We start from the raw sequence: 26,310 nt of genomic DNA, 5'->3' as shown, positions 1-26,310 counted from the left end.
GAGCTGGAGAGGGGAAGCCTCAAAATATGTGAATTTCAGATCCTTTCAGATCCTTGGCTGACCCCTGAACTGTGTATGGTCAAGGGAGACAGATTCTAGCAATAGCTGGATGTCTGAATAGCTTGCCAGGCATTTCTGTGCTCCCCATTACGGGGAAGATAGAGTTTAGAGTATGAATTCTAGTAAGTTACAAAGGCTTGATAAACACTTCACATCTTCCATTGAAGTCCCAAAAGATTCATGCTAGGAGTAAAGATCATATCCCAGGATGAAAGCATTTGCCTAAGATTAAGCACAAAATCTGAAAGCCAGTTCTAACAAAGTAAAAAAGAAAGGCTCCGCAAGTTTCAGGGGGTTAGGTAGTGAGTAATTAGTTGTCTATGAGAACAAAAATCAAGTCTTCAAATAACAGAAGTCAGAGTCTCTACAATGCACATTCACAATGTCCAGTTCTTAAAAATTAAATAGGAAACTTCAGTTTCTGGTCTGGAAGGAGCTTGGAAGTTATCACTCCACCCTAACAAAAGCTGAATAAACTGAAAAATCAGTAACTGTTCTTAAATCTATCAGAAAATTGAGGTCACAGGGTAAACCACTATCCCCTCAAACTATAGAGGCAGTTGAATACAAAGAGTCACAATGTTGTAGAATAGAAACCCACAAGCAGACAGCTCTGGAAACCGGTGCCCTGGTAGGGAAACCTGAACTGTGATCGACAGATTGCTGGAAGCTCAGTATGGACGTATCTAAGGGTTAAAAGCTCCATGGGAGGGTGGGGCGGGAGGACAGACACTTCTTAGATGGAAGTTCTAATAAGAATTTTTTAAAGTGTTAGTGATCAAAAACCCTGTAACAGGAACAAAAATAAGACTGCCTTTGATGGGCCTGTCAGTTGGCTGTACATGGCTGAGAAAGGAAACTCTGAGCTTGAGGAGCTCAAAAGACACCTCCAAAATTGAAAAGCAAAGAGAAAAAAAGACTGAGGAAAAAAAAAACAGAACAGAATATCCAAGAACTATGCGATAACTATGTTGTAACAAATGCATAATGGGAAAATCAGAAGGAGAAGAAAGAGAGGAAGGAACAGAAGAAATACATGAAATGGTTGAGGTTTTCCCCAAACTATGTCAGACACCAAACCACAGATGAAGTTCAGAGAACACCAAGCAGGTGTCATTGCTGTCATCCTTACAGGAATAAAAAGGGTTATAAGGGAATACAATGAATGAGTATATATATGCCAGCAAGTTAGGAAACCTAGATGGAAAGGACAAATTCTTAGAAACACACAAACTACCAAAACCGACTCAAGAACTAGAAAATCTGAATAGTCCTATAACAAGTAAAGAGATTGAGTTAATAATAAAAATCTTCCACAAAAAACCTGGGACCATATGGCTTCCTGGTGAGTTCTACCAAAAACTAACACCAATCCTCAAACTTTTCCAAAGAGGAGGGAACACTTCCTAATTCATTCTGAGCCAGTACTACCCTGATATTAAAACTGAAGTCATCACAATAAAAGGAAACTGTAGACCAATATACCTATGATTATAAATGCAATAAAACCTCAACAAACACTAGAAAACTGAACTCAGCATAGCAGCACATAAAAAGGATTATACATCATGACCAAGTGGGATTCACCCCAGGGATACAAATGTAGAACAATGGAATAAGGACTAAAACAATGACCATCTCAGTAGATGCAGACAAAACATTTGACAAAATCCAACACAAAAAAACCCTCAGCAAACCAGGAACAGAAAGGAACTTCCTCACACTAATGAAAAGTATGGAAAACCCACAGCTAACATCTTAGTGGTAAAAGACTTAAAGCTTTCGTCTTGAGATCAGGAACAAGATAAGGACTCCACTCATCGCCTCTATTCAACACCATCCTGGAGGTTCTAGCCAGAGAAATTAGGCAAGAACGACATACAGGGCATCCAGACGGCGAAGGAAAAGTACCTCTATTTGCAGATCAAATGGTCTTGTATGTAGAAAAGCAAATGGACAAAACTGCAATTAAAAAGCAGAGGCTGTCAAACTGGATGAAGAAGCAAGACTCCATTCCATGCTGCCTATAAGAGGCTCATTTTAAATATAAGAACAGTTGAGTTAAAAATAAAAGGAGGAAAATGGTAAGCATCAGAAATTGAAGTGGCTATGTTAATATCAGACAAAATAAACTTCAAGATAACATGGGACATTTCATAAAGATAGTCAATTTTAAGGAAGACAAAACTAAAGGGAAGTACAGACAATCTCATTCTAAATGGAGATTTTTAATACCCTTCTCACAATAATTGATAGAACTAGACAAAAAGGAAGAATATAGATGATTTAAAAACTATCAACCACCTCCATCTAACTGACATTTATGGAACATTGTACATAGAACTGCAGAATACACACCTGTTTCATTCCACGTGGTATGTTCACCAAGATAGTCCATATGCAAAACCATAAAAGTCTCAGGAAATGTCAAAAGATTGAAAACTTCCGGAGCTTATTTTCTGACCATAATAAAGTTAAATTAGAAATTACAAAGATAAGATAGCTATTTTACAGTCTAAATCACCTGTGGGTCAAAGAAGAAATTAGAAGGGAAATTAGAAAATATTTTCAATTAATGATAATGAAAACAGAATTTGTGAGGTGCAAATAAAGCAGTGTTTAAAGCGGAAGTTGTAGCTATAAACGCTTCTATTTGAATATAAGAAAAGTTAAATTAATTATCTGAATGTCCACTTTAGGAAACTAGAATAAAGAGAGGAAATTAAGTTGAAAATAAGTAAAGAAATAAATAATAGAAGTCAAAGCAAAAATCACGACATAGAAAACAATATGGAAATTAGCAAAGCCAAAGTTCGTTTGTTAAAAAGGTTAATTAAAAGGATAAAGAGGGAATGTTATAGACAATTTTGTGCCAATAAATCTGACTGATCAGATGAAATGGACAAATTATTTTTAAAAAACAACTTACCAGTGCTGATACAAGGAGAAATAAAAAGTCTGAATAGTGTTATACCTATTAAATTAAATTTATAACCAAGAACTTTTCCATCAAGAAAGCTCCAGGCCCAAATAGTTTCCCAGGTGAATTCAATCAAACATGAAAGAAGTAATATCAGTCTTACACAGGCCCTTCCAGAAAACAGAGAAGGGAACACTTCCCAGTTTATATTACAAGGTCAGCAAAACTCTGATGCCAAACCCTGAAACAGACATTACAAGAAGGAAATTTACAGACAAAACCTTGGCAAATTAAATCTAGCAATATATAGAAAGAATAATACATCACAACTAAGTGGGATTTATCTAGGAACATGAAGTTGACTTAACATTTGAAAATCAGTCTGTAATTCACAGCCGTAAGAGAGTACTTATGCAGGTATATACATTTATAAAAACTCATCAAATTGTACAGTTTGGATCTGTGTCTTTTACTGTATGTAAAATTTGCCTTAGTCACTTAAAAAAAAAACAAAAACAGAAAAACAGTAAGATACCTTAATCCTAGGCCACACACAAAAACAGACCTGTTGCCTTTTAAGGCCACACCTATTACAACCATAAAATCACGTCCTTAGTGCAGAAGGATACATCTTTCTCTAATGTAAATGCAATAGATGTCAATTCATCTAGGTATCCAAGAGCAGTTTTAAATAAGTAGGATGCAGATTTCCAAAGGGTTGGGAGGAATCAGAGCATGTCTGTCTTTCGTCCTATTCACAGTTTTTACCCTGTCTGTTGAGAGCTCGGTCCTCCTCATCCTATACCTCTCCTGGGAGTTTGGTAAGTCCCAGAAGGGCAGACCTCCCTGCTTAATCATAATTCCTGTCTGCCTCTGATGATTTGAAATGGTCCTGTTACTTCACGGTAATATGTATGATTCCAATATTGTGATGCCAAGGGCTTTCTGGCAGGGTTATGAATTCTCAAATTAACTCAGTCTGGACAAACCATACCTCGTCTACCATGTCAAGTAAGGACCGTACTCGAGAAACTCCATCTGAAAGCAGAACAAATATCTGACTGCTTTGCATTTTAGGTTTTGGAGAATCCAAAGATTCTTCTGGCATATTTAATATCCCTCAAGTTGTGAACTCAAAGAACTTGTTTTGTTCTTATGCCACATTTTCTTCAGGATCACTTATGTACACTCAGGGAAAAATAATTTTTGTTCTTTATAATTCTTTGGCAAGCTCGAACAGTAAATAACCCAATCAAATTGGAATCCGCGTGAGGTCCCAGATTTTGTTTTGTTTTTCTTTTTCTCTTTTGTTATTTCATTCATTAAAAGAAGGTTAGAGTTCCTGCTAGGTGGACAATATTGTTCTAGGCACTTCAGAGGAACAAAGATCAGAGCTTACAGAACTCTTACATGTAGAGACTCAAAACCGGTAAAGAAAATGCACATGAACCTATATGACTGGCATCATGGCAAAGTGTGATAAATATCAGAGTTCAAGTCCTACCCAGCCGAGAGAATGAGAGGGAGTTTTATGATGGAGGTGGAATTTGATTCAAGGCCTTAAAAACTAGGAGGGATTTTAATATACGAAGGCTAAGGAAGAGAGCCGTTGTTCTTGGAGAACAAAGGCTAGAAAAGCAGAGGGGCCCGCGACCGAGGGCATCTGAATTCAGTGGGCAGCAAAAAGCCAATTGAAAGATTTCAAGAACCATCCTGGTCCAGTAACATATTTCTGAAATACACAAGTACAACGGTCACCGAGTGAACCAAGAAGAGGAGAGACTTCGTCGGTGTGCTTTAACAGACCTCTCAAGTCTATTTTCTGAAACAGGCTGGTGTCAAGTAAATTACACTTTAAAATACCTCTAAGCTTCCATTTCATGTTCAGCTGAACTAACATTTAAACAATGGAATGAAAGGTTCTTCATGTGAAAAGGAACCATATAGATGTGCTGAACTAGGGTTGAGCTTGCTGGGAATCGAGTGAACAGGAGAAAGACCTCGTTTGCATTATTTGTGGGTGCAGAGGGCTTGTGCTGGACCCTTCTGGCAGGCCTGGGTTTTGGGGTGCACCATGAGAGGTGCTGAGAGCTGAGGAGGGCAGCCCACACTCATTCTTGGAGGGTTGAGTGAGAGCCCAGGAGGGGCAGAGGCCAGGTGTGCCTGTGGGAGGCACCTCACTGACTCACCGGTGATGTAGAAGGCCTTGTAACGCTGCAGACGGACTGTCTGAAGAGCTCCATACTCTCCCGCTGCCCCGCTATTGGGGTGAAACAGTACCTAAGAAAGGGTGGCAGGTTTACTAATGAGGAAACCACACTCGATGCTCCTTATAAAGCATCATTTTCTTCGTCTGGTCCCCCTCCCCACCACCCCGACTGTCTCTGCCCTCCATCCCTATTCAGACCCCAAACAAGGGCAGACACTGGCCAACTCCCCGGAGCCTCCACGAATAGCTATTCCACTGGTTAATTAACAGGAATGGGTTTCAGCTCCAGTCGGATTCCTAGGCCCAGTACCAGCTAGACAATTTGCAGGGCCCAGCGCAAAATGAGAATGAGAGAAACGCTTTCTGGAAATAATTTCACGACGGCTACAGCACATGCTCTCCAAACGAAGCACAGGGTTGGGCTCAGGTCACAGGCCTGGGAGGCCAGGGCCCTGCCTGGGCCCGACCCCTGGAGAAAAGGGGCCTGGGAATCTGTATGTTTTACAAACATTCCCAGGGATTCTGACACAGATGAGCCTCAGATGGCTTTGAAAAACGGCTTCTCCAGCACCCAGTCGATTTTCTAACTCTCACTCAAGCAAGTGTAAGACGGCATCTTGAGGACAGCTCAGTGGAGGAACTGAACGCAGCCTGACCTCTGAACACAGAGATCCTCACCTAACTCAGTCCTACTCCACTCAGGCTGAGAAAATCCTTCCTCTGTCAGGTCACAGATGAAGGCATCACCCTACGGAACGGAAACACCTAATGCAGGACCCCCAAGGGCAGGATTTTGGTAGGAAAGAAGTAACCAATGCCCTTGGAGGTGGGTGGTTTTGGGTGGAAGTGTGAGACTACGCTGGTATGAATCATGACCGATATATATCACTGGAAGGCGCTTACGTGATTCAAAGTTTCCATGGGGCTAAAAAAAAAAAATGAGAAACATCTGTTGGAGCCGCGAACAGCTGTCCCCCCAAGTTTCCCGGCTCTGAGAGGATGCCGCCCAGGGCGGGGCTCCGCCCACACCTGCTGCTTCCGTGCTCTGTGCTCTCGTGACAGCCCTACAAGCTCCCCAGCCAGCGTGATGACAGCAGGCTCCTTCCAAACAGGAAAAGAAGTCGTAACTCAAAACCCTCACTTCTTCCAGCTCCGCAGGAAGCCAAGCTCTCGCCGCAGGAGGCTGTTTTGTTTCCTTCTGGGGAAGGCAGGAAGTGGGAGACTTGGAAACCCTATTGTCAACGTATCTCTGATGCGCTCCGATATCCAGAAGATGGGAGTCAAGGTCCGCTGGTTCAAACTATTGGTATTTGAGAATCAGGAACCGAAACACCATTAAGGGTGGCTGCCTCGTTCAGGACATTCACGTGGTATTGTCAGAGGCAACTTCCAAAATCCGAGAGGCGGCAAAGCTTCGGGATGGCTCACTCTCAGAAATGTGGATGGATTTGGGGGAACTCGTATATGCTCTTTTTCCTTCCTTTGAGCAGACTGATTATGGCGTTCTTGTTTATATTGACGTAGGAAGGAGGTTGGCAAATTTACACATGAATCACAACTGAAGACATTTCCTCTCCAGAGGACACCCGGTCCAAATTTCCAAGATAACTTTATCTTCAGCCAACATGTTGCGCCTTTTTGATTGCTTTTCTCACCTGTTTGCTTGGTTTTATTTTATTTTTTAAGCCGGCTAGCATCTCCTTACCTCGGGCCCTGGGGGCTGGAGCTTCTGTAGCATCGCTTTCAAAGCCCCTCCGTGGCGGGTACACAGCAGTTCCTCAAAGCGGTCGGCTGTTGCCACCACTCCAGGTGGCCTCTTTCGCCACTAGGGGCCTCCCTAAGAGAAGTGACACAACTAAAACCCAGCTTCTGCTTCCTCCGGGTATGGCCTCCAGGGGTGCGCCAAGCATTTAGGGCCCCCAGCAGCCCCAGACTGGTTCGGGCAGGACAAGTGCAGAGCCATTAAAGAAGCCTTCCCTTTGTGGACAATTTTTGGACAGGGTCAGAGCAACCTGGGGCTGAGAAGTGACTTGATGGGTGGGGACCTCACCACTCCAGCTCCCACCGAGGAATCAGGCAAACATACAGTGGGACACTGATGCAGGGCTGTGCACCTTCCCCTTCCCAGCTCCCAACTCCCCCCTTGTGGTTCCCTCAGGGCAGATGTCGACCTGTCAAGATCAGAAGCAGAAGGCCCAGCACAGCTGTCAGTTTTGAACTTCAAGGACTTGATGTCCCCAGCTATCAAGGAGATGGGCAGTGGGAAAATGGAGAGCTCATCATCTGCCTTTAAACCTCTCAACATAGAGCCCAGGGAGGTTACCAGAGGGTATGTGGCTCTAGGTTGCTTCCACAATTCAATTTTCAGTCACTACATCTTCAAAATAGGGAAGAACCCACTTGCTGAGACATATTTGCATATTGTTTTACAATGACCAAGTAGGAGTCACCGTGAGTTTTTGAAACAGGAATGGTTTTCTAAACCAACCCATATTAGAATCCTTGTAAGCCCAGGACATATCTAATTGTGAACACCAATTAAATCATGTTTATTAAAAAAATGCATGAGTGTACATGCAGGCATGTGTAGGTACACATATATGTATATGTATGTGTATCTATACAGTCACCCATATTTTTACCTCCTGGCTTCCCTTCAGCGACTCAAGACAATTTTACTCTAGTCTTTGTAGTGATCTTCCAGAAAAGATCAAGGTCAAATTCAGGGCCAATAAAACTACCTATACTGCTCTCAAACTGCAAAATATTTTATTTCAAGCATCTTCACTGACATTGCAGGAATCAAGTGCTCTGGGAGGCTGGGCGTGGCCCCCAAGTGCCTGCCAGCACGTGCTTTTACTAAGGAAGACACCATCAGCAGCTTCTGGGCCAAGGGGTGCGGTTAAGGAGCAAATCAGCCCGACTCCAGCTGCATCACCACACACCAAATGTCCCCACTAAAACCCCAAACGGTGCTGTGGCTTGTTTCTGGTCCCCCCACCTGGCCCCTGTGCCCAACCCCATTGGACACAGACGAGGAACTGTTAAGGCCCCAGCATGGGGCCTCTGTGAGCTGAGAGACAAGCCCTCCCCATCTGAGAACGGAAGTTAGCGCGTGAAGGAGCTGACTTCCCCAGGCAGGCTGACATGTCAGGGAGACCACAGTTCTTGAAGCACTTCCTGGTGACCCCAATTATTCTATTAGTAGCCATGGTAATAAATACTCAGGAGCACCTCTCCACTGACGTCTTCCATAAGCCAGCAGGGTCACATACTGCAAATTTCCAGGCTAAAGGCGGAAGCCATCTTCCTGCTTCACTGCTGTTTGGGAGTAGGGCTCAGCCTAGAAGGCTCTAGAAAGTCAGATATCCCAGGGAGAAGCAAGACTTCTTCGGATGACATTCCAGGCATTCTCTGACAGCCCCCAGAACCTGCATGAATGTTCCCAGAAGTGCTGATGGCCCACACAGGCCCTGGTGCTGGCTCACTGGGGCCAGTTGAGGGGAAGGGCAGCTCTAGCAGCTGCCACAGTACATTTGAGCATCATTTGAGTCACTTCCATGTGACCCTCGGTAAAGACATAAATAGACCCTTTGATGTGTGGGTCCGTAACTGAGAAGTTGTGTCCTCACCAGGCCTTACAAAGAGGGCTCAGGGTTCCCTCCACCCACTTCCTCTTCCTTTTCCTTTCAGCAAAAGGAAAACACATGGAAATGACAAGAAAAAGCCATCAGGCCTGACACTTACTGGCTGTTGCTGCCACTGAGTACTCAGAGCACATGAAGAGGGGATGCTGGGATGCTGGGAAGCAGAAGCCCAAAGCCAGTGTTGGGGCTGCGGAGCTGTGCGCTAGGCCCTCCAGGATCCAGGGAAATGTCAGGGGCATGAAGGCCTTGCTGGCCCTGCCGTCCAAGGGGAGTTCCATTCATTCATTTGTTCATTCATTCATCCAATTTGCATTTATTGCATTCTGGCTGGGTGCCAGGCACTATATTAGGTGCCCTGAGAATTCTGAAGTGGGATCCTCACCCTTAGGAAGCTCCTATTCTAATGGGGAAGCCCCACAATAGGGCAGTCACAGGCATTAGTCAGCCATCTCCTCCAACAAAACGGTGCTGGATACCTCTGTGTCGGAAAATTCAGTAGTTGGGGAAAAAAAATCACATGCTATAGGAGAAAAGCACCCAGGTACACCCGCCCTAAGCCAAATTGTTAAATATAAATGTGGACTGACAAACTGGCTTGATTATAGAGGAAGGAGTGAGGGGAGCAGAAAGAAAGGTTCATCTCACAGGGGTCACCCCATGGGGTTTCTTAAACTGAGTCTGGAGTGGCCACTCACTGAGGATGGTTCTGTGTGTACAAAGGCAGCTCTGGATGACAAGCAGCGGGCCAAGCTCCCGCAGAGCCTGGGGGTCACACACCTCCTCCACTTACCCTGTGCCCAGTCTGAGACCGGCCAAAGAGCACTTCAGAGACATCCAGACCGTCGAAGTGCCGGCCTCGGGGCAGGCCGGCCCCGGCCAGGGCCACCACCGTGGGGAAGATGTCCAGCACACTGCAGGAAGGACAAGACACGTTGGTCGCTACTAGTCTCAGGCTCTCCCCCTGGCCACGCTGCGCTCAAGACCCGCCCGCCCTCCACCTGAACCAGCCCAGAACAGCACTGAGAGCCTCCTGCACGGCCCTCCTCCTCCTCTTCCTGCCCGTCCTTCCTTAAACTTCCACCTGGATTTGTGCTCCTATGAGAAGAGGAATGGCGTGGTAGTTCAGCACCCAGGTGATCGCCTAGGTTTTACCTGGGCTCAAATCCCAGGGCCACCCCGATGTAGCTTCACAGTGCCTCACCTTTCCAATTCTTTAAAACGGGCATGATAACAACAGTGCCCACCTCACCGGGTGGTTATGTGTTTGAGACACACAAGCAGGGAATGGATAAGAAAGGCTGGCCCTAGGAAAGTGCTCACTGGACGTTTGCAGCGCACCCCTCCAAGCCTATGGAAGGACTAAGGAGTTCTACCTGCTGCCCAGTAGGCCTCAGCCATTCACTGAGAGCAAACGGTATGGAACAGGTGTTTGCAAAAGAATATCCACGTCATTTTCTTTCCCTGAGTCTCTGCGTCACAAATGCTTAGACTTTGTTTAGAACGCCAGCATATGGGAAACTTTCCTCCCCCTTGATTTTAGCTCTTTTTTCCCATTACAAAATAGTAAATGCTTAGGGTAGACCAAGAACAGAACATCCAAAAATATAAGAGAGAACAACACATAAACAGTCTGTATCCCCAAAGCGGCCATTGTTAACATTTTGCTGGATTTTGTTATGATACTTTTTTAAATCATGTGGTACAAATTTTTTCTACTATAGGGCAGATCTCCCTCCAGCCTGCTGTGCTCATGTCAGAAAAACACTTTTCCACATGAACAGATGGGCTGCCCTTTCAACAGCTGTTTATCTGAGGGCCAAGCCAACAGGGGGCCTGTGGGACTTGATGGAGCTTGACGTGGAGGGCCAAGGTGGGGCCTGCTTTCCTCGGCAAGAGGCCCCCGGTTCTCCTGGGGCCAGGCACAGCAACGAATTTGAGGTGCAAGAAGGCCTCTGGGGCCACGCCTCCCATTTCCCCACCCTGAGGTTTGCAGAGGGGAGTCTCCACCCTCCAAGAGGGGCTGCAAGAGGGACCCACCGCGTGGCGGTGCCAACAACCCCTGATGGGACCTCTCCTTTGACTACAATACAGAGCATTTCTGGTTTGCCTTTAGCTTTCACAGCTTGCATAGCTGGTGGCTTCTCTCTTGAGATATGCGCCCCGGTTGCTGGCATCCCTCACTGGTGCAAAGCCGAGGAGCATGAAGCAAGCACTTGCAGAGCACACAGCCCAGACACCTTCCAGAGGCCAGGGCTTCTGCTGCGGCTCAGGCAGCCCAGACTGCAGTGCGGTGGACAAGGCAGTGGCAGGCACAGCTGCTGGTTTGTGGGAGCCTTTTCTACACGGCGCCCCGAGGAGAGATAGACACCGCAGATGGGCCAGAACAGTGAGCAAGCAAAACGGGATCCGCCTCTGAGTTTGGAATGTGTGGTATACTTTCTTTTCCCATCTTAGCTTTTACCCCTCTACCATGAGGCTTAGCATCCTATATATATATATATATACATGTACAGCAGTCGTTTTAATGTTCGTGGAACCCTGGTGTCTCAGAATTTGGCAGGAACCTCAGAGGGGCCTAGTCCACTTAGAGCACAAAGAAAACCTCTGGTCCACGAGAAGAGCATCAACACCTCCCATGACTTGCCAGCCCAGTACTGATCGCCAAGCCCAGGCTGCCAAAAAGTCCTTCCTTGTGTAACGGAGGAAGCCAAGGTCCCAGCATCAGCCCTGGAGGGGTGAGACCCTCCTCCGCACACGAGCCCCAGTGCCACCCCAGGGCCAGGCCCCCAGCCGAGCTGTGAGCCGGGAGAAAGCATCAGTCCTCCAAAGGACCCCAGCTGCTCCAAACCTCAAACCCCACCTATGAAATTGGTCCTGGGAGTCTTTGAAACCTTGGAAAAGAGACCAAAACCCCCAAGCCCTCCATGTGCAGGTGTCTGCGGTTCATGACGACCCCTAGAGGAAGGCTTTCTGGGCTGCGTGCTGACTCCCGTGGGGCCCGGCTCCCTCGGCTTTCACAGAAGATGCTAGAAACTACATTTCACAATTGTTGACACAAAGATGAATATATAAGCAGTATACATTAAACCATTTCCTTCAACCTAAAAGGTTTTTTTTCTTCTGGTTGTAAAAGAAAATAAAATTTTCATGTGCCCCTAAAAGTCTCATGGGGCCTGGCACTGTGCCTCCCTAGCCTGATGGGCAAGTCGGCCTTGACTTCTAGAGGAAGGAAACCCCACTTCACTGGGTCTTTTGATTATGAGAAAGGCAGCCAAGAGCCCACTGGTGGAAGAAAAGGCTGAGGTTTCCCTGCATAAAATGACATAAAAAGCTGTCCTCAGAGTAGGCAAGGGGACACAGTTGCAGACGTGTGCAAATATTTTCTTTTCCTGAGTATGGTTTCAGCCAGCCCCAGGTGCTAAAGGCTGTGCATGGAAATGTGTATATTTGTGCTGTTATCCAAGGAGTTGCCCGAGGCCCCTGGGTGTGGGGACCAGGAGGTGGTGGGCGGATGGGGAGGTGCAAGGGGCTCGCGTCAAGCAGAATGGCCAGGACCTTGGGATACGTGGGCATCGAGGTGCCAGGCTGCACTGTCCTGGGGTGGGGAGGACAAAGGCAGGGGATGGAAAAGGAAGTGTTGCCTAGAAGCTGGGACACTGTGTCTGGGAAAGAAGGATGTGCTCTGAAGATGGGAAGTGAGAAGCTGCCCCGGGAAGGACTGGGAGGCCCGTGGGTGCGGACAGACCGGGAGGGTTTTGCCACCCGAGGTGAAGGAAGGGAAAGAAGCACTGCCCCAGACTACGTGGTGGGGGGGGCCTGTCCCCAGGACGTGCGCAGAGAGGCTCTTTTTAGCGCTCAGTTTTAAGTTCCTTCCTGCGTTGTAATTCCCTCTGTGAACCCTGGGAAAAGCTAGGTACCCACCCCTTCCTGGCTGAAGCCCTACTGCAGAGGTTTGAGAGGCCCCAGCTTCCCCAGACCCTGCCTCAGGTCCCTCTCAGAGGCCAGCAGGGCCCAGGAGCACTGTTCTCAGGGAGCACAGGGGTCCCACAGGGTCCTGGCCAGCAGTAAAGCATGTGGTCACAGAGCAAGGGCTTGGCTAGGAGTGGGGTTGATACCACCCTGCTGGCTCACCCACTGCCACCCACTGCCAGATATGGCAGAGAGGGGAGTATTTTGGAGAGGACATATGGCTAGGCCTTGCCCATTGGGGACGCCTAAACCCCAGAAGACAGACACGAACAGCATCTCCCACAGTCCCACCTTCCAGGACTTGGTTCTGTGCCCTGAGACAGTCCTAAGCAGCTGAACCCCCTTCCACACTACTGAGTGCCATTCAGATATCTGAAGAAGGCACCGAGGTACCCAGGGGATTATCCACTCCTGTGGCTGCAAAGCACTTCTAGAACAGCCGTTTTTCAAATGAGATTGTTTCAAGTCCTTCAAAACACCCGGTTCCCGTGTACTTGCCCCAGCAATCTCCAAAAGAGAGGTTCTCTGTCCTGAACAGAGATGGGGGTCTCCCAGCTCAAAGGCAGAGCAGACCCTTCAGCTTTTTGTATGTGGCTAAGAGCAATCACACTGAAGCAGTGGTTCTCCACCAGCACGAGGACATGCTCCCAGGGGACATTCGGTTCTGCCTGGAGACACAGCGCTTGTCACGGTTGGGAGGGGGAGCTGCTGGCACCTACTGGGTAGCTGCCAGGAATGCAGCTCAACACCGTACGACATGGGACAGCCCCCACAACAGGGGCTGATGGGCCCAAGATGTCCACAGTGCTGAGGCTGACATATCCTGCATTAGAGCTTTAGGTTCAAGCCACCAGGCCCTTTGCACATGCTACCAAAGCCTTGCCCTCCTGGGGGTAAGTTAGCTCCTAACCATCGCGAGCTGTCTGTCTCATTTGCTCCTTATTACATCCCCAGTCCCTAGTGCAACGCTGGAGCCATAATCAGACACAACAATAAATACTGGTTGCATAAATGAATTCCCCTCCCCTTCTGGGCTTTGGACTCCAGGCACGTGTAAGACCTGTCTTTGATCTTAGTCCATCACCTGGATGCACCCCGGAATTTCATGTTGCTTATCTCTGAAAGGGAACCAATGAATTAGTGTGGACCCCATCTCCCCAGCCCCGACCGACACACCCTTTACTTTCCTGTATTCATGTGAGTACTTCTATCCCATAATTCCTCAGGGCCACCAGAATTTAGGTTTAAGGGGCTCTGGCCCTAGCTTTGAGGGCTTTAAGGGAGTTCTCTCTGATCTGGATGGAGATCTATCTCCCTCTAAGGAATAAAGTATGAGAATAGGCAATAAGCAGTCTGGGTGGGAGGCCTGGCTGGGCTCCCAAGAACATGAAGTATTAGAGCAGTTTCTTGAAAATGGATCTTAAGGCCATTCTCCTTAGAGCTGCCCCTGAGGGGGTCACAGAAAGGGCAATAGACAGACACATGGTGGCCTGTCTGGCAGTGAAGATGCTCCAGCCACATTTGCTTTACATGGATTCACGTGGGGAAACAGCAAGATGGGGAATTCTAGGAGCCAATCTGTTCTATCAAAACATATCCTGTGAGGGGCTGATATGGTCTATCAGTATCCTATCCTGGTAAAGTGCCAGGGGCTGCAAGCAGAGGTTACCCTGTGCCAACACTCACTTCCTTGGGTCACCAAGTGTCCCCTAGCAACTGTCACCTCTGAGGCCCTGAATTATCAGTGAGATCATGCAATTCTATCACAGCGCCGTGGCTGACTGTAGGTGCAAATGCCGTTCTCAAGGGAGAACACAGGCTGGGTTTTTGGTGGTGTGACTTAAGAGGTGGCTGAGTTGCTTATGCGTGTGCAGCCAAGCCTGGAACACTTGGTCTGACCTCACCAAGTCAGCCCCATAAAAAGCAGCCTTCTTGACCCTCTTCCCAGCCAGCCCGACATCACAGACTCCCACCCGTGCTGCTGCTGTCACACCTGCCGGCACCCCCTGTGGCCCGCTGCCCCCTCCTGATTGTGCAGGGCCAACCCGAGTCCTGGGGGCCCACGCGCTGCCAGGGACAGTGCCTGCCCACCCCCTAGCTTGGCCATCAGAGCTGTTTATACTTCCTTCCCCCTGAGCTTCAGTCTCTCTCCCTGCTGGGGATGCTGAGCGGCCCGTGACACCTACTTTCCTCTGTGAGGCTCCATTGAGGTCTTTGGGCCAGCACCCATTCAGCTGATGCTGGAAACCCTTTGGAATCAGCAGGGTCTTTAACCAGACCAAAACCTCTGAGCACAGGAACAAGTACCCGCTTCTACGGAGGGTCCCCCTTGCCAGTTACTACAGGGCAGAACCACAGAGAGGAAGTCCCCGTTATAAGTCACGGCTACATAGCTGCATGGCGTTGCTTTCAGAATGACACGCCAGAGGGAGGGAGACAGCCTCCTGGATCTGTCTTAATAAGGAGATAAGAGTGATGGGAAGATGTTCTTTCAGCCACAGTCATCCTAATAAAGGAAGCGCCCAATATAGGAGACTCACCTCATGCGAGAGGCTTTACTGCCAGAGGCAGGAAGAATGTTCTCCCCTAAGGATGCTTTCTCTCACTACCTGCAGCCTCCCTTCTCTGCCTCTCCACAGCAAGCAGACATTTAGCTTCCTTTCCCAGGGCCGTGGGATTGCCAGTGACATGCTGGCTTCACACAGTCACCCCAGGGTAGTTACGGCTCAAGTGATCCATCCGCTCCTGTCAGCGTGGCCCAGGCCAAAGGGGAGAGGCTGCTGCTGGTCTCCCTGCTGCTTTCCACCCGGCGGCCTCTGCCACGACGCTGCGCCCAAGGCCATGAAACCCACCCGGTCCCCTCGTCACTCAGGCTGTCCCCGGAGGATGGCTTGAGTGGCTCGAGTCCCACTGCACTGCTTCTTTGGCACATGGCATTACTACAGGCAGATCCCTGCTGCTGCAGTTGGAGTTTTAGGGGTATCTGGGAACACCCGGCAAAGGATGAGGTCTCTTCCCATTCCCACAAAGTTTCTAGCCATTCAAGCATCCAAGCCTTTCTTGCTCTAAACCCCAACACCTCAGGTAGTTTGGGTCTCATACCTCAACAAGGCAGTGCTGTTGACATTGATGGGGACCCTGCCAGGCCAGTAAGCGACAGCCGGGACCCGGTGCCCTCCTTCCCAGGTGGTCTGCTTGGCCGGACTTCCCCCTGTTGGGAGGAGGAGAGGCAGTTGGTTCTCTGGGACAGCAGAGAGTGGTCCCAACAGGATGACAGAGAGACCATCTAAGAGTTTCCGATAATTCCAGCAAAGCAATGACTTCCTTTAGAAACCAGCTCCTTTTATTCATCTGGCTGATGTGTTTGTATTTTACTGGATTCAAACATATGTAAATAGTTGCCTCTGTCCCACCCTGCGGAATCGCATCACTTGATTTTCTTCATGACACTGTTAACACTTTACATTGCCCAGCTCACTAATTCACTTGCTTACTGCGGACCTCCACACCGTGAGATTTCATTTCTTGTGCACCCAAGACATTGTAGGTGCTTAACAAACATTTGTTGAATCAATGAATTTGTCTTCCTACTAACTGTAATGTGACTGTTTAGGATGGGGAAAAAAAAAAACCATTATTTGGAAAGAGAGTCAGGCGGAAACGTCCCTCACTGTTTGATCTGCCCAATGCCCAACCACTTATCTGGTATGGATTTTGTTGCTGTATTTTGTTCTGTTTTGCTTTGCTTCTCCTTGAATTAATAAGTTGTTCTGATGTTGTGGAGACAGTGTTAGTAATAGCTCCGACCTCTTGCCTCTTGAGGGGAGGTAAGAACAATATACATGCAATCTATGAATTTCCACTTTGGTAATTAAAGGAGTTATTTCTGTAACCACTAAGTCAAAAGTGACCACCAGTATAATGATGACCAGCAGGCTGGAAGAGATGAGGTCATGTTTCATGGAAACATCCTGAAACCATGCTGCACTGAATTAACCATGACTATCCCCACCACTCCCACACACACCCCCACCCCAATTCTAGCTGAGCCAAGGATCCCACCAAGTTAGCGTGCAGAAAGCCCTTCCAAGCCGACGCTGTATGTGGCTGCACATACCGCAGTCATGCAACCTCCCCGTGTTGCCTGGCGTGAATATGAAAGCAATGATGATGAGAAGGAAGCCGCAACAAGAGCAGGCTTCTGTCCTCTGCACTCACCCTGCAGCAAACGGAACCTTTGATGTCCCTGGCCCAGCACGCCACACCGGAAATGCCCCGCATTCCTGGGATTTTCTCATAACCAGCTTGGAGTCCCCCAAGTGTTCAAGTAAGAAACAAACCACAAAACAACTCACGTCCTATGGACTGTTTATGTTTAGGGGTGTGGGGCTCTCCGAACCAAGGGGAGCTGTGCGGGCTGAATGGGAAGCTCCTTGGCCTGGCCCAGGATTTCTCAAATACATTCTTCCCATCGAGAGCCACGTCTCCCATAAATACATACAGAGCCCACTCCCAATTATTCACACACACGTAACAGAGAATCCAGAAGAGCAGCAAGCATAAAACACACTCCCATATGGCCTTGGAATGCATGACTTATGCTGCAGCTTAAGGCCAAAGAGCAGGAGAGGGGCATCCACACTGCGAGTGCCGGGGCTCTGCAGATGGTCCCCCCGTGAGGGGCATCCGTGCGGAAGCTGTGGTGCATTCAAGTGGATGGGTGGGTGGAATTATGGAGCCTATGGAGTTACTTGTCCACGTGGGGTGCTCAAAATTCAGACTTACTTAGCCTTTGAGGCCAGATGCTATGGAAAGGTGAAGGCTTCCGTTCCAGGAAATAAGCCATAGTTCAGATGATCCAACTAGAAGGCAAGAGCTGAGGGCCTGCACCGCAGCCGGCAGTGGGCACCAGGGGCGGCATGCAGGATCTGGTTTCTAGAAGGGGGCACAAGCCCCTGCTTAATAAATTTACTAATTGGTCTTTACCACTAGGGCTTCTGCTTGTTTGCCACAACCTTTTGTGATGTTGTTTCTCAGGCAATTGTCTTTTACTATTCGTTTTTCAGAGCAAAATATTTCAATATGTTTGCCTTATTTCAGCAGAGGCTTGAAAGCTGGAGGGATTAGGAGAAATTCAGCCAGTTACAAAACGTGTATACATTGACCAAGTGGACAGTCCACATACAAAGAGTCAGAAATTAAGAGAAAGTGAGAAAAAGATTGGTTGAGAGAAGCCCCTGGGAGTGCCCACGTGAGGGGCAATCCCCTTCCATGCCGCCTGCACTGCGGTTCTGGCTTTAACAGGAAGATCCAATTATATATTCCAGCCATGCCCACAGACCTCGCACAGTAAAGGAATTTATCTTAAAAGAGTCTAAAGTGTGGGTAAGCAATTATAAAAAAAAAGTGTCCTCTGCAGCATGGACACCACCTGGTTCCAAATACCAGTATCTCATTGGCCCACCCAGAGGTGGACAAACTTGAAAATATCCAACAGCATTCCAGGGGCTGCAGTCTGACTATCAGAAACATCTAACAGTGTTTGTTGTGGTTTATCTGCATCAGGGAAGGCTGAGTCCCAGGACAGCTGCCCCCAGTCCCCCAAGACTCTTCAGTGATCCTTGCTTCTACAAAGGAAAAGTTATTTCGAGTTAAACATAATAATAATTGTAGCAGTAATATCTCATATTTATTGAACCCTTCCTAAGCACCAAGTTGAGTACTCAGCATAATGCTAAGTGCTTCCCTGCATGATCTCATCTAATCCTTATGACAACCTTCCGAGCTCAGCACTTATCATTCTCATTTTTTAGATAAAGAAACCAAAGTTCAGAGAGGTTAAGTAATTCACCCAAAGTCACACAGTTGGCAAATACTACAGTCAGGATGTGAATCCAGGTCTAACTACACAGCCAGCATCCTCAGCCATTTAACCTTCTAAGACGTTGGCCCCCACCCATCCCTGAATGCCTAGTAGAATCACTAGGGGAGCTTTTAAAAAATTCCCATGCCAAGGTCCTTTTCCCAGAAATTGTGATTTAATTAGGGATGGGGCCTGGATGCCAGTAACTTCTAAAGCTCTCTGCTGATTTAATGTGGAGAAGGCCTATTCCAGGGTATGGGTAAAGAGGGCAAGGGGCAAGATCAGGGAGTGGACTCAATGCATTTCAAAACAAAATGTAACATTTCTGCTTTTTAAGTCCTTGTCTTACATTGCCCTCACCTTTATACCTTTATGCCATAGGATCATAAATGTCAACCTATCAGTTATAGTAGGAACAATAGATAAGCCCATAAATTAAACATCTATGCACTTTTTTATTTCAAAAGCTGTTTGTTAGCTTAAATAAACCTTCATACTTGGATCAGTGGCACCAAAACATTAAAAGCGTTGGTTGCATTTGACTTTCTGCTGAGAAATGCATGTCTTAAGGTCATGAGAATGCATCTCAATGCACTTGTGGTTAGTTATGACTCTAATTAAGGCAGACCCTCTTACTTACAGCAATAAATATTTAGCCTCAGCAACCAAAATATAAACAGAACCGTGATTCATGAATTTGCTTGCTTTTCCTTCCCTGGCTACGGAAATGAAGTGGCATTCCACAAGGCATGAAAACAGCGCGGGCCAGGAAGCCTCACCACGGCCTGCACGTTGTACAGCAGTCTTTCTCAGAAGGGATGTAACTGCTGTGTTTCACTGAGTCAGAAAGCAATGTAGCTAATAAAGAGGTCTGTAAATTTCCCAGTACAGTTGAACCACCGGGACAACCCCCGAGATTCTGATTTTATATGTCTCAGGTGGGGCTCTGATTCTAGATGATTCTGATGCCGATGGTCTGAGGACCAGACTTGGAGAGAGATTAGCAAGGTAACGAGGAGGACTCAGCTGCAGCCCAGGGCCTCCCCTTCTGATCAGCGCGCCTTGGGTCGAATTCTTTCCCTCTCTCAGACTCAGTCTCAGCTGCTGATACTTTTCTCATGGTGTTGTGAGAAAAATTACATAAGATAATGTATATAAAGTTCTAAGCAGGTCCTTTGGCATCGTGCCTGCCATGGAAGTGCCCGCCAAATGCAAAACAAAATGCAAAAGCAGGTAACAAACCCAAATCACCTACAGATAACAGCAGAAGCTGCAGCCCGGCAACTCATACGCGGAATTCCACCCGCTGACAGTTTGGTTTGGCATGAATAGTATTTTTTTAACTAATTTTGAATATCATGAGACAGAGCCCCCTCCCCAGTTTACTGAATGCCTCACACTGTCCACAATTGACAAAAATAAGCATTTGTTCATTCATATCACCTGCCTGGCCTAAAAGGGGGGTTGGCTTTTGTGACTAAGGTGGGATGTGCCCGTTCTGAGTAGTATAATTCTATAACCATCTAAAAAAAGCAGGCTTCATTTCTAAATATAAGTACAGGACCTTGCCAAGGATGCCCACAGTTTACTAGTTTTCTAGAAACACAGGGCAGGCAGGCCTCTGTTGGGACCGAGGACTCTGGCTGCCCTGGGGTGGCTCTGAGGGTGGGGATGGGGATATTCCAAACCGGGTGGCCAATGGCCCGGAAGGACTTACATTTCCACTTCCACGGGGGCCCCACCAGCTGGCCCTGTCCCCAGTGAGGGCCAACAGCCAGCATCCCTTGTTCCTGGCTCCCTCACCCAGCCCCACCTTTGACCTTTCTCCACCCCACCCCCTACCCCAAACTGGACAGAAGGCCCAGGATACAGAGCCGGCCTCCCAGTGGGGAAGATTATGCAACAACCTGATAGCATCGAATTACAAACGCCAAGGTCTTCTAGAAGCGGAGGATGCCAAATTCAACAGAATGTTTCCTCATCACCAAGGGGGAGGAAGGAACAGTTCTGCTCTTCAAATAAAACAAGAAAAGGTTTTCCAGACAGAGGAGCAGTCAGTTAGGGGACAAACAAGGTGTTTGTTCCGTCCCAGGTAGGAAATAGGTCCGGGGTAGAGCCAGGGCCGTGGGCTCAGCATCAGTGGGGCATGTACCCCGTGTCCACTTGGTTTGGGAGAAGGCAGGGCTGCCCTGCTTTGCCCCTGCCCCCCAGTGCCGCTTCCCCTCAGCCCTGTAGGGCGCAGGCCAAGCCATGAAGCATCCTCAATCCGGCACGGGGTGAAAAGATGACTCCAGGAGACGCTGCCTCATCCCATCAGCTGAGCAAGGCGGTGTGGCCAGGAAAGGAAAGGGAAGACAAGGAGGGGGGCCTGGGGGCCCTGGGAACAGGGGAAGGCAGCGCGTGGCCTGACGTAGCAGGCTGGCTGCAGGGAGAAAGAAGCAGGACTCTGGGTACTGTTTGTCCTACTCTGTTGCGAAAACATTGACTGTCTTCTCTCTTTCATCTGTTCTCGAGACTGGGCCCCTTACAGCAGGACGTGCAGGCATCCCACTGAAGAGGAACCTGGGTGAGGAGGAGCACATGGTCCAGAGGGACCCGTAGCTCCCGGGTCGTGACCCCCGAGCCCCCCCGCCACACCCTTTCCATGCAGGGCTCGGCCTCACTTCCCAGAACGCCCAGCACTTTCTGGGCAGAGAGGTCGGAGAAGGCTGTGGAATGGCTGACAGGAAGCTGGTTTGGAGAATAAGGAAGGGGAAGTGTTTACCCCTACGCAAAGTTCACCTTCAGGCTCTCCTGAGCAAAAAAGAAAATGGCATTCAGCTCCTGCCCTGCCGAGAGTGAGTGCTGTGTCCCACAGATACCGCATTAAGCCACACGTTTGTGCAAGGCCTCGCCCAAGAAAAGAGTATTGTCTTGAGATGACTGAAATCCAGCTTCAGGGCAGTTTCCCAAGACAGAGGCCCAGAACGCGTGTAAAGTTGCCCATATGTCATTAAGTCACCCATGTATTTCAGTAGGAAAGTCTTTAACAGGGCATTTTCGGCAACCCTTCCGATTCTTCTCTTTGTGGGGTACCCTCATTTGTCCTGCTTGGATGAAGAAATGGAGCCTTTTGTGGGGTTGCTACATGCAAGGCAACAGCCCCGTAGATTCTTCCAGAAGTCCAGCTTGGTGGTGCCAGCCCACCTCACAGAGGAGGACGCTGGGCTTCAAGGGGCAAGGGGCTGCTGGACACCGATTCCTGAACTGAGTGGACATTCAAGCCCCACCTGGGCCTCCAAAGCCATTAGCTCTTTCCGCACGTCCGTACTGCCTCCCACAGGTTTAGAAAGACTCAGACTGTCACAGGCCTAAGTCCTTCTCCTTGACAACCAAGGGGTCCAGAGAAAGCAGAGAGGATTTTCCAGGCGGCTGAGCAGGCATGAGTGATGGCAGTCATGTGGCTGAGGAAGGAGCCAGTGATGGTCACCGGCATGCCCCTCCCCAGCTCGGCCTCAGTTTCTTCACTGGCCGACAGGGTGGGTGGGGTAAAGATCGCTGAGGTCTCCCCCAGCCCTGGCTTTCTTTCAATTCTGTCACTCGCTCCTCTCATCTCTCCTCCCTGGCCAGGCGGAATGAGGCTCAGCCTTGCCTCCTGTTGCTCTCAGCCCCACTGACATCAGAGGGGTCTTTGAAAATTGAGCTATGTGCTGGGGAAGTGGGAAACGGGGAGCAAGTGTATAGAATATATGGGGTTTCTTCTGGGGTGATGAAAATGCCCGGAGACTCGGCAGAGGGCACAGTCACACAACATTGTGAATGTGCTCAAGGCCACTGAGCTGTGCAAGCTAAATGGTTAATTTCATGTTTCAGGAATCTCGGCTCAATTTGAAAAATTGAATAATGCCACTCTCACTCTTAAAACCCTTCCATGAGTCCACATTTCTTCAGAATTAAGGCCAAAATCCTTCCCCCCAAGAAAAGCCCTTTGAGCACTGGTCCTGGCTCTCCCTCTGGCCCTGCCTCGCTGCTTCCGAGAGCTCCTGACACAGGACAACTGGGCGGGCCCTCCACTCTGGTTTCCCATCCCTACCAGGCCACCCTGAGCTCCCTCCCCTGCAAACCCCTAGCTGTCTCCTAGTCATTCTGCAAAACTCCAACCACTCAGGGAAGCCTTCCTGTCCCCCTCCCATGTGGGTGAGATGCCCTTGTGTCAGGGAGTTCTTAGCTGGCATTATAACCACTTGCTGAAGTACTTGCTGCCAGCCCCGTTCAATAGCACCTCCTGGGATGATAGAAATGTTCTATATGTACAGTATCTCATATGGTAGCCACCAGCCACTTGTGGCTTCTGAGTCCCTGAAGTGTGGCTAGTGTGACTAAAGACCTGAATTTTCATTTAATTTTAATTGTCACATGTGGCTAGTGCCTGGCAAGTACATGGGACAGTGTAGCTCTAGACAGGTGTTCTCAAATTTTAACCTGCATTAAAATCACCCGAAGGACTCGGTACAACACGGATCGCCAGGGTCCATCCCTAGGTCTGGAGTGAGCCCCTAGCATTTGCATGGCTAACAAGTTCTCAGGCCATGCTAATGCTGCTGGTCCTGGGACCACACCTCCATAACCACTGCTCTAGATCTGCAAGTTCTAGATTCGGATGACTCTAGACTCATACGGTCCAAATGTGGGTATTCTAGATTGGTGCTTCTCAAAGTGTGGTCTGGGGACCAGCCACATCAGCATCACCTAGGAGCTTGTTAGAAATGTAACATCGCCATCACCTCCCAAGCTTACTGAGTCACAGTTGCAGTTCAACGGGCTCCCCGGGGGGCTGTCTGCCCATTAAGATCTGAAAAACACACTCTAGACTGTTATTTCTTAAATCCAGGAGCCTTTTTTTTTTAATGTTCCTGGGACATAATAGGTGTTCAACAAATGCCTACAGGAGGAAGGAAGAAGAGATGGAGGCTGCTCAGCTAGTAAATGTCTTTCTTGCAGGACACAGTTCTTTCCTCGAAGAATAGGGTCGCAGTCCACATCCTTAAACCTGATTCACTATTTCAAAACTGCCTCATAAGAAAGGAGGAGCCAAGATAAGGCAGGAGATCAGACATCATCTTATTCCCACAGAGCAGTCATTTACTGACAGATCCTTACCCCCATCCTCTGTCTCCATGCCTTCTCAATTTTTACCCTGGATAGTTTTGATTCCAGGCTCTTCCAGGATTTCCAACTGAGTATTGATGATGGTACCCTGGCCTAAGGGTATTCCGGGTACAGAGAGGAGGAATTATAATCAGCTAATGCAAAAAACCACTCCTAGCTTACACCATTTCTCTAGGCTGTTATTGTAGGTAACAGATACACTGCCACCCACCACCACGCTTAACATCTTTTCCTGGTCCAACTCTTCAAGAACCAGAACAAAAGCGCAGCATTCTTGAACTGGAGAGGTCAAAGAGCAATACATGTAGAGAGACACACCAACACGCTGAGAGATGAAATAGTCTGGTCGTGGAGCAGGTCAGAGGCAGTTAGCACCCACTGCTGATTCTGAACCAAATATCCAGGCACAAGACTTGGCCATAGCCTGGCAGCCACTCCCTTGTAAAGTTCTCAAAAGATCTGATCCGAGGGACACCAGGTTAAAGTTGACAAATAAAAATGAATGATCACACTTCCTTCTTGCCACCAGCCACCAGATGCATGTATGTTCCCATTTCTAGGTCACTACAAATATTCTGCCAGACGAATAAGAAAGGGAGTTTGTGTCCTCAGACTGGGAGACAAGCCGGGACCATAGCTCAGGAGCTGGACAGCAGGGAAAACCCAGCCCCAGGGGTCATCTCCCTACCGGCCCCTAAACCTATGAAATTTTAATTTTGTATTAAAACCATAAAAATTTTAATTATGTAGGATACCAATAATACCAGCTTGTTACAGAAAAAAAAAAGTGGGAAGAAAATCACACTTTCATCTTCCCTCCCCTATCCAGAGGTAATTACTGCTAAACTTCTGTTATTTTTTGTTGCCTCTCTCAGGTTTTTCTGAGAAAAATGGTTATTTTATATAATAAAATCATACTTTACATATTGTTTTGTATCCTGCTTTAGTCACTGAAAAGTACTTAATGTAAATGTTTCCAGATCTATTATATGCAACATTTTAGTGGTTCCTTAGTATTTCTCTAAGTGCATTTACCATGATTTCTTTAGGCACTCCCCTCTTGCTGGACATGGGTTATGTCCAACTATATTTGTAAAAACCTACTGCAGTCAGCAACCTTTTACATACATCATTGTGCAGTTGACTAATTATTTCTTTGACACATTCTTAGAGGAGGAATTGATGCGTAAGCAGGCATGCATATTTTTTAAGCCTTTGTTCCATATTGCCTAATTGTCCCCTGCATGGCTGCTCTCTGAGAAAATGAAGTCTGTGCAAATGGGCACTAAGCTGGGGGCCAGAGGTGTTCATAACTAGAGAGCAATAGCACGGTGTAGTAAGGAGATCACCACCTTTAACTTTGGTAGCAAGGCTGGCTCCATCCTCATGAACCGTGGGACGTTGGGCAAGTTACTGAGCCTCCCTGAGTCTCTTTTCTTCATCCGTGAATGGAGTGATAACTACCTACCTTTCACTATTGTAAGGTTTAGAAATACTGGATCTGAACACCTTGTGTATTTGCACACTGACTATTTCTCGATGAATGAAATGAACTGATGGTTGGATAGATGGAGGGATGACTTCTTGGAAAAGGGAGGGGAAAGAGTGAGGACAGCAGGATGAAAAGCAAAGGCAGAGCCCACATGTGGGAAGGTCCATAGGCTGGCTTGTGGGGGCCGTGCCCCTGAGGGAGAACAAGGGAGACGAGCGGGTCCAGGCCCAACAGGCTCTCCACCCCAGTTTACGTCTTCTCTGCTTGCTGGTGGATGGTGAGCTCCTTGTCTGTGTTATTCAGGATTGGCCCGAGGACTGTGTATGAGTGAGTCCTCCTTGGGGGAAACCCCACGCCCTGGCCAGGGCTCAGCAACCCCAGTGGGGTGCACCACGCCCAGCCGCATGCCCTACCTCGATGAGTTTGCCACAATCCAGTGTAGGGACCCACGCTGCCTGCCAGCTCACACTTCTGAGCCCACGGGCCGTTGTCTCCTAGAAACCAGAAGAAGTAACGTGCAATGGTCAACAGGCACGTGGGCACGTTCACCAGCTCGCATTCTGTGTTAGGTTCTAATGTTAACTCAGTTCTGCAGATGAGGAACAGGGCGCAGAGAGGCGGAAGCTTTCCCAAGAGCAATAGATAGATTCAGATCCAGGTCTCTACCTGACCTGAAAGCAGGGCTTTTAATGAGGGTCTCTGCCCTCATTCCAGGGACCAGCAGTGCCTGCGTGGGCCCTCTCTGCAGCTCACTAGCTCAGCTCCACTCAGCCCAAAGGTGACCTGGTGACCAGTAGCAACCAGTCTTTGGACTGGGAGGTTAGTGAGGAGGGGATCTTAAACCCGTCCAAGGACCAGGTAGGTTCACGATGTCCAAGTCATTCATTAACAATTATGAGCAGTACCTGGATGGCCCTAATCACAAGGGGCCAGCAGGGCACCTGCTCTGTACATGCAAACCTCTCCAGGGGCTGAGCCTTAGAGGGCCTGCTCAGCACTCAA

The 26,310-nt window shown here is 48.2% G+C and overlaps 1 protein-coding gene across 10 annotated transcripts in view; it reads right to left on the bottom strand.

The window, feature by feature from the left end:
• ARSG (arylsulfatase G) overlaps positions 1-26,310 on the bottom strand; it is a 146,506-nt gene that overhangs the window by 40,865 nt on the left and 79,331 nt on the right. For 9 of the 10 annotated variants that reach the window (XM_036899820.2, XM_036899811.2, XM_036899813.2 and 6 more), the window contains 4 exons: positions 25,722-25,802; positions 15,908-16,016; positions 9,627-9,747; positions 5,170-5,260 (listed from right to left, as the gene is read on the bottom strand). In XM_036899820.2, the coding sequence (XP_036755715.1) occupies positions 5,170-5,260; positions 9,627-9,747; positions 15,908-16,016; positions 25,722-25,802 (402 nt within the window). The remainder of the gene's footprint in view (positions 1-5,169; positions 5,261-9,626; positions 9,748-15,907; positions 16,017-25,721; positions 25,803-26,310) is intronic. The other variant, XM_036899822.2, reaches the window with a different exon arrangement.

The sequence above is a fragment of the Manis pentadactyla genome, chromosome 4, assembly GCF_030020395.1.
Source record: "Manis pentadactyla isolate mManPen7 chromosome 4, mManPen7.hap1, whole genome shotgun sequence".
Taxonomy (NCBI): Eukaryota; Metazoa; Chordata; class Mammalia; order Pholidota; family Manidae; genus Manis; species Manis pentadactyla.
The sequence above is the reverse complement of the archived record's forward strand: the minus strand, read 5'-3'. Positions and strand labels throughout refer to the sequence as shown.